We start from the raw sequence: 9,103 nt of genomic DNA, 5'->3' as shown, positions 1-9,103 counted from the left end.
TGTGTATGTTCCTTTGTACTGAAACTCTGGCACAACAATTTCCTGCAGGATCAAAAAAGTTCTATCTTGTCTTATCTTATTTTGTCTTGTCTTGTTTTATCTTATCTTGTATGAGACTATAGGACACATGAGCTGAAGGTCTTATATGTTGGTGGAAATTGAGCCACCAGCTCAGAAGTCTGAAACTAAATATAAAACATCCTGATGCACGCTCAATAAATATAAAAGTAAATTAAGTGGGATCCCAGGTAAATATGTTTGGGGGGTTTTTTACATCTCATGGCAAAATATATTTATTGTACATTGATATTTCTTTAATGTATGTCTGTTTGATCCACTTGGAATAATTTCATGAGCACATCAGGTTGACAGAAGCTGCAAATCTGTGCAAACTCAAAGTCACCAGACAGAATCACGCTGGACACATCAGACAATATTTAATACAGAGCTCCCTCTACTGGCCATTATTTAAAATTACAAGCATTTCTGTTTCGTTGCATAAGGTTGAACACTAGGGGGCGATGTTGTATTTTCTGTTTTTAATTTACAGCTCCATCAACTAGCTGAAAGGTGAAATTTTATGTGCTTTTCTTTGTGTTATAGTATTAACTTATGATGCTTTAAAAATAATGAAATAGTTTATCTGATAGAGGAAATTATAAACATAAATATCAATTTCTGTGCAAACTGTTGCCAAATATTGTTAATTTAAATAGGTTTGTGCAAAAATAAAACAAACTTTTATCCCCGCTTTTTCATTAGAGAGTTTGAATTTACACTGTAAATATATACACAAAAAAAAAAACAGTTTGTTGTTTGGATGGCATTTATTCTCAACAAAGCTGCGCTGAAATCTGTTTGAACAAATTCTGGGAAGCCGTGGTCGAATTAACCTTTAGAAGAGGCTGCTTTAGTCATTTGTAAGTTCTCCATATTCTCTCTGAGACGAGCAAAAAGGTCAAGGGGCTAACTAAATGTCTCCGGCTCACAAGATAAGTTTGCTGTTCTGTCTGAATCAGTGGCCTTTGGATGTCAGAATAAAATCTGCTGCAGTTTAAAAGCACTGGGACTGTTTTAGTTTTCTTTTAAACTTCCATAAACCCTTACACTTTGGAGTAAAATACTGGAAATACAACTTAAATAATTCATATATCAGAACGTTCGGCCAACTAGAAATAATGTGCTATGACTTTTAGAATTTGTGATTATTAAATTATTTTTATTTACAAACTTTTCCTTTCAGAAACATACTGAGACTTTGTCAATTCGTTAAAAATCATTCTTTAGAATCTACTTCAGCACTGAGCTCCTTTTAGCTTTCAGCTATGATCTTGCTACTGGTATAGCTACTGTTTTGTTATTGTAGCTTTTAACAAGAACTTTGCTAATTTTAGCATTTAGATGTAGTTTTGTTACATTTACCTTTGAGTTATTGTCTTGCTATTTATAATAACAATAATAATAATATATAATAATAATCTTCTGCTATTAGCTACAATTTTGATCATTTATAGTTTTTAGTTTTCAAAATTTTTATTACTTTTAAAAAAAAATTCTATCTATCACTAGCTTATAGTAAAAATGTGACTTATTTTAGCATTCTGCTACAATTTAGCCAATTTTAGCTTTTAGCTATAGTTTCACAAATTTTAGTTTTTGGCAACAGTTTTGCTAATTTTTTGGTACTCTTAGCTTTTAGCGATTATTTAGTTAATTTTAGCTTTTAGCTATTGTTTTATTTTAGTTTTTGATTGTATTTAAATTTGACTTTAGCAAAAATGTTGCTAATTTTAGCTTGTGTCGCTATGTTTAGCTTTGAGCTATTGTTTTGTAAATTTTGCTTTTAGCAACAACCTTGTCTATTTTAGCTGATAGTCATAGTTTTGCAAATGTAATCTTTTTTGCTTTCTTTCTGTAATTTACAGTTATTTATTGTTTTACCTTTTAACTACTGATTTGTTTGTTTTGTTTGTATCACAGTTTTTTGCCGATTTTAGCCTTTAGCTTCTTTTATGTTATTGCTTATTTTTACCTTCTACTAGTTCTCTACTTTACAGTTTAGTTGACAATTCAGTTGTCAAACAAAATTTCAGCACAGTCAGAAGGCTCTCACACTATTAAATTTAAAATGATGTGGTAGAGAAACTAAAACTCAAAACAAGGTTGAGTCAGGCCCTCTGGGTTCTTCTTTCTTAAAACGTCTCACCCTTTATCCAGAAGACTTCTTCAGTCTGAGTCTTGAGTTGAGAAGGCCTGACTTAGATTATTGAGCATGCATAATAACTAAATGTTTTAACAAACACCCAGGTTTGCTTGTTTTCATCACCACCATTGATTCTGCCACTGGTGCTGCCTCAGAGTCATTTCCCTGCAGGATGCGCTCTGCAACATGAAGCAGTGTTTAAAGCTGATCAAGTTTTTGTGATCGATCATTTTGTTGCTGAAAGCCAAATGATGGCAACCTGCTGCTGAACGAAGTGGACAAACGCTCTCAGTGGAGCATGATGCACTTCATTGATTCTGTGATTGGCTCTTACAGTGAGAGCAAGTGAAGAAATCTGTGGATCTGGGTGTAAAAAACAAACAAACTTACTGTTAAAAGACACACAATCCAAATGTGGGTAACAACAGAGATTAAGTGTTCCAAGAAAAAAGGCACCAGAATGAGAAAAGATGATTAATCGTCAAGTCCAGGAAATTAATTAATCAAGGTCCTTGAGTGAAAGAGCTGCATCAAAACAGAGTTACCAATATGAGCTATAATCCAAATCCACAAATAAATATTTATTAGTAACCTCTGAAGACAAAAGGGCGATTATGTTTTTACCTGTGTCTTTGTGCGAGTTTCGTTTTCTGCTGTGTTAGCAAAATATCTGAGTCAGAGATTCTTTGTGGTCATTGGTACCTCATGTGGTGGAGTGAAATTATGTACACAGGGTCCCAGTTACATCCAACAATAAAATGTAAAAGAAAAACAATGATAACGTCTAAGATGTGAACTAAGATAAACATCAATTAAAAATACACTAAGTACTAATAGCATAAAAACATTACGTTGAACAGCAGCACGAACATGAGCATGAGTCTGTGTGAGCGGATGAGCACGCGTGAACACCTCAACATGAAACGGATCAGCAGCAACATGAAACAGATCAGCAGCAACATGAAACGGATCAGCAGCAACATGTGATTTTTTTTCACAGTGATTATTCTGGTTAGAGATTCATGTGTGTACAGCCTCATGGTAGAAGCTGTTCCTCAGCTTAGTGGTTCTACACTTAATGCTCCTCAACCTCCTTCCTGAGGGGAGCGGGGCAAAAAGTGTGTGTGCTGGGTGAGTGGGGTCCTTCATGATGCAGGTGGCCCTCTTCCTGCATCTAGAGGTATAAATGTCTGTGATGGTGGAGAGGCTGACTCCAACAGACTTCTGTGCAGCCTTCACCACTCTCTGCAAAGTTTTTCTTTATGCAGCTGTGCAGCCTCCATGCCACAAGTTGATGCTGGAGCACAGGATGCTCTCCACTGCACACCTGTAGATATATGAAACTGTCATAAAGTACAACGGGATTCTTGCTCAGTATTGTGCACAACAACTGTCCTCGTGCAGTAACACGCTGGGCGTGTTTCATCAGTGACAGCCGGGCATAGTCTGCAAGAGCCTGCAGCCACTGACCGGTCACTGGGTCCCAGCTGTCTCACATGACGTAACGCACCATATGGACCGACATGCATGCTGGTACGTGAAGTCGCGCAGACTGTGAAAGCCACAAAACACAAAGAGGACAAATAAATAACGCCGTCATTTTCAAGTCTATTTGTTGTGACTTAAACCCTCGAGTATCGCAGTTGCCTAATTTCGCTTTTCTGTTAATTAAACTGGGACTTGAAGGCAAATTCTCAATAAAACTACAAGTCCCAACGTGCCCGGTGAGAGGGGAAAAAAAAACATTACAGCCCTTTGAGGGTAGCTCCGCGGTTGTGAATTTGACCATTCCCGTAGTGTGCATGGAAGCTTTGTCTATTTGTAGAAAAAAATGTCACCACGAAAAATATTTATATGAGATTTTAATCCTTGAGTATTAAACTTTTTGCATAACTTTAAAAATATATTTATAATACGGTATGTTTACCTTAAAAAGAGTAGCGTTCATAATTAAAAAATATGTCATATATAAAAATATTTTTAACTACAATATACATTAAATATTAATCAGTGGTGATTTTTTTGTGTGTGGGAATTATCATGTAAATATATAATTTGAGTGTTTTGTCTAATTTGTTGTCGTTCTGATGTGTTGCGTGGGAAATTTCCGACGACATTGAAGCGGTTTTCCCACCTCCTCGCGCAGCAGCCGCTACCGCGTCACAGGCTTCATTCAGCCGGCGAGGCTGCTGGGCTGACAACAACAGGCTACCTCAGTCAGTCAGCCAGTCCGGGTGTAAGTATCCCTACATCTTTTATTAACTTATGTCACATCACAAATGTCCGTCGTTCTTGTTGACACCTCTTTTTTATCCCCAAAATGATATTCGAGACCGTGTGGCGTTGTTTATTTTAAAAGTTTTATGAGACGTTTGAGAGCATGGTGGTCTTTTGTTCTCTTTGATTTTTTTTTTTTTTTGACGTTTATTTTAAAAAGCAGAGCCTCTTAAATATCGGAATGTTAGTTGTTTGTGAGTGTGATTTGATTTATTTTTTCACTGCATAATTTTTTACATTATTCCGTTGTAGTTTACCGACATGACGCGTTACGTTATATTCCTTTGTTTACACGCTGTGATGTCAATATAAGAACAAGTGTTTTATTTGTTGGTCCACGTTGGAAGCAGATATTTATAATTTTTGATGAGGCCAGTTTATTGTAAACAAAATATTCACAGAAAATCTCAAGTATTTTAATCAAGTTGTGTTTTATTATAGTCTGTTGAAAGATGTCAAGGATGCAAGGGAGCTTTCTAAACCATCAGCTTGGTTTTTTTTTTTATAGAAATGTGGAATAAACCACAGAACAGCAGAGCTCAGTCTGCCTCAGTCCTGCTGGCCTGGCAGTCTTTCATCTGTCTCCAAGCCCTGAAGACGCTCCACCGTGTCCCCAGGTGCACTGGTTACTGCCGGACTTGTCAGCACCAACATCCGCTGGCCTCGAACTCCACCATGACCTCGACTTCGTCAGACAACGTCGAAACCGGGCGTGATCTGTCAGAGTCCAAGATCCAGGAGATTGAAGACCACATGGACACAGAGAACTGCTTCAAATCCAAGAGTTTACCCATCCTGATTGGACCTTGTCAGCAAGATGGCAGGGCTGCCATGCCTCAGCTGCTCAACACCACTCGAACCTGTGTGGTTATGGAGGAAACCAGAGTTTTCCAGCTGAAGACCCCAGACTCCAGCCAAGCTGAGTCCCCCTCCTCCTGGACAGACTTCTCCCCCTCCGTTTCCAGCATGGTGGGGCTCAGCAGGTCCATGCCAGTAGAAGGCCACAGGTCTGCAGGCTCCAGAGGCAAAACACTTGGTTTCTCAATTACCCGCTTCATCCACATCCCAGCGAGGAAGTATGTGCGGGTCATACTGAGCGATTCGCGCTACTTCTTGTTCTGCATGTGCTATCTGACCTTCATCCAGTCCTTGATGGTTTCAGGCTACCTAAGCAGTGTCATCACAACCATTGAGAAGCGCTACAGTCTGCGCAGCTCCGAGTCCGGCTTGCTGGTGAGCTGCTTCGACATCGGCAGCCTGCTGGTGGTGGTCTTCATCTCCTACTTTGGCGGCAGGGGTCAGAGGCCGCGCTGGCTGGCCGTGGGTGGCGTTGTGATTGCTGTCGGAGCGGCGCTGTTTTCCCTGCCGCACTTCATCTCGCCGCCATACCAGATCCAAGAGATGAACTCCTCAACGGGCCACGAAGGCCTCTGTCGGAGCGAGAACAACAGCGGGCGAGAGCTGCTTGACGCGGCGTCATGCCCTCGCGACCAGGAGGGCAACGAGCACAACCTGTATGTGGCACTGTTCATTTGTGCCCAGATTCTTGTGGGCATGGGGTCTACGCCAATCTACACCCTGGGACCAACCTACCTGGATGACAACGTGAAGAAGGAGAACGCATCTCTCTATCTAGGTAAGTGATACAAGTTAATCCCACATGAAATCACTGTAGCCAGAACAACGAATCCATCCCATCTTTTAATCCATATTTTATTTGTGAGAAACATTTGCAGAAAACAAACAATTATTCCAGAGCACAAAGTATTTGTAATGATTTTGATGATAAGCAAAGAGTTCAAACTGTATTAATTTGTTGGTAAAGTAGCAAAAGGGGCGGTGATAGTTCAGTAGTCAGTGTTGCAGTTTCTAAATTGCTTGAGCATGATTATATTCAAAGAGTTCATCCTCCATTTTTTTTGGGCTTATCTCCACGGCATGCAACCTTTGCACCGTACAGAGGAGAATACAGACCGCAAAGTCAACCCTGGACCAGAGGCATATGTGAGACGGACGGGACATGTGGAGAGGAGCGGAACTGGGTTGCTTATGATTAATGTGCCAGAACGTGCACTTTTGTTTGTATTACACCACTGTGTTGGTAGGTTCGCTCACAGAAGGTGGACAGCATCAATGAAACACACACTCATGTCTAAGCAGAGATGACAGGGCCCTTGTGTTTTAAGTGTTAGCAGGACGTTTTAGCTTTTTATTTTTAAATTTTGTCGTCTTCTTTTGATTACCGTATTTTCCGCCGTACACGTCGCTCTGCCCTATAAGTCGCATCAGTCCAAATATGTCTAATAAAGTGGAAAAATCCATAAATATGTTGCGTCGCCGTATACGTCGCATCTATTATGCGTCACCGCTAACGCGTCGCGTTTGTTACGCGTCACCGCTGACGACCCGGAAATGCGGGCCGGTGTCGTGCCAAAAATCGATGGGCTGCCAAATGGCGGCTGCGGGAGAATTTAACAAGGTTAACACTTAAAAACAAGTATTTTTTTGCTTTATAGCAAAGATGTGTCTCAATCGAACGTTTGCTTAATAAAATACTTTAATAGTCAAATCAGCTGCATTTCAAACGTACTCACTGCCTCGGTGCTCCGGGAGCGCGCGGATGGAGGAGAAAAAGGGAGAATGCGTCTCGTTTCTTTGAAAATTTAATAAGAAAGGCACCTAAACAATTATTTGTTTGCTGGACATTATAGCAAAGGTCTGTCTCAGTGCAACTTTTGCTTAATAAATGCACTTTAATGGTCAAATTAGCTGCATTTTGCTGTGGCGGTGCAACTGGTTTGGTGGTTCCAAGCAGCGAGCAGACCGAAGGTTGGGGGGACTAAGGCAGGCCGATTGTGTCATTAATAGCTGGTGAAGATTCTCAGTCATCCAGGACATGGTCAATTCAATAAAGTTCAAGATAAAAACAATAAAGTATAATAAATAAATTCCAGTTGTTTTTGTATTGAACTTTTTTGAATTTGTCATTATAGCCACTTTTACATATTACATGATAAAACGGCATGTCGTACTTCTACTACTCTGCAGCCGTTTAGTGGCTGGAAGTGGTACTGCTCTTTTTTTTTTCAGTCAGAATTAATGAAAACGGTCATATCTCAGCCAAAAATTAACTTATAAATATGAGAAAACAAATCCATAAATATGTCGCTTTGACCTATAAGTCGCAGGGCGTGTAAATTACGCCAAAAACTGTGACTTATAGGGCGAAAAATACGGTAATCATTCAGTCATTTCTTCACACAGCATCCTTAAATTACTGTCGGAGCTGCACAGTTTTTGCTGCCGCACTTTAATCTCGGTTGTATGTGGGCGGCTGTGGCTGAGTGGTTAGAGCAGTCGTCCTCCAATGCAAGAGTTGGGGGTTTGAATCCACCAGCAGTCCATGCCAAAGTGTCCCTGGGCAAGACACTGAACCCCTCATTGCCTCCGATGTGAGTGTCTTTGATAAGATAGAAAGGCGCTTTACAAGTACAGTCCATTTGCCATTTAAATTATTTGCTGTGCTGGAACATATGTTCATATTGTTTGGTCGCACTACTCCTAATAACTAATTAATAAGACAGTGATTACAGAATTAATCTCTCTGTGCGCCTGTCTGAGTTTTGCTGTAGGATTACTCGGACATGGGACACAATCTGTACCCATCCAGATGGCTGCTTGTCGAACAATCTTTGTGTCGCCCTGCAATTTTATCATTATAATTCAATATATTTAGTATATCTTTGCTATTTTTGTGATGTTGTACCACACAAAACATCATAAAACATCAATAAAGAAGTGATCGATGTGAACATTTGAACGTAATCTTAAAATTTTAATACTGGAAACATAGTAAGTTTGTTGTACTTCCAGTTTATGATATTGCTGTGATTTTTTTTTGTGTGCGCGTTTGATTAACTGACAGACATTTGTCCTTTAAAGTTGGACTCTGTTGGACTGAAAACATTAAAACGGTTGCTCAGCGTTAACAATGTTGATGCTGCCCCCTCCTTGTTGCACATCCCTTAGAGCACATCCTGCCATTGAGACCCAGTATTGATCCGATCCCCACGTCACAGGGAGCCGTTGCAGCAGGTCTACTGGATCCACCACAAAAACAACGAGAAAAGATCCCCAGGCTCGTTTCTTCCTCTGCGCTCACCTTGGTCAGGTGGTCCAGTGGACATGCGTCAGCCGCTGAAGGGCTCATTGAGCTGTCCCTGTCGAGACAACCCCTTGTTCAGATCGCTACTTGCTCCATTGACCTTCATGGTTGCTTCAGATGACTCGTGGGAGAGATCACCTCTGGGAAACACAGAAACATGTTCTCACATGGCACAGAAAGCTGATATGTCGGGGGGGAAACGTCCTTGATTTGTGTTGCAGATACTCCGATTACCATGGTAACTAGACAGCTGTTAACCTACTCGAATCTACAATGACTTTGCTTGTCTCATTTCATATAATTGTTCAATCTTCGCACCTATTTCAGTATTTCTCCAAACGATTTTTCTCATATTGGTTACTCTTAGAGATTTTGCCCTCAGTGATATTAGTTGAAACTTTTTATTTTCAGCTTGCAGTGGCTCAGAGGGAAGAATGCGCCTGCTTTTGTAGGACAAT

General features: G+C 40.2%; 1 protein-coding gene across 1 annotated transcript in view; it reads left to right on the top strand.

Moving 5' to 3' along the window:
• The first annotated feature begins 5,133 nt into the window (after positions 1-5,133).
• Positions 5,134-9,103, top strand: part of LOC119426658 (solute carrier organic anion transporter family member 5A1) — a 47,735-nt gene continuing 43,765 nt past the window's right edge. Inside the window, exon 1 of the mRNA XM_037694238.1 lies at positions 5,134-6,116. Within this exon, the coding sequence (XP_037550166.1) occupies positions 5,156-6,116 (961 nt within the window). The 5' untranslated portion in view covers positions 5,134-5,155. The remainder of the gene's footprint in view (positions 6,117-9,103) is intronic.

Source organism: Nematolebias whitei, chromosome 20 (assembly GCF_014905685.2).
Source record: "Nematolebias whitei isolate Nwh7 chromosome 20, NemWhi1, whole genome shotgun sequence".
In the NCBI taxonomy this organism is placed as follows: domain Eukaryota; kingdom Metazoa; phylum Chordata; class Actinopteri; order Cyprinodontiformes; family Rivulidae; genus Nematolebias; species Nematolebias whitei.
The sequence above is the reverse complement of the archived record's forward strand: the minus strand, read 5'-3'. Positions and strand labels throughout refer to the sequence as shown.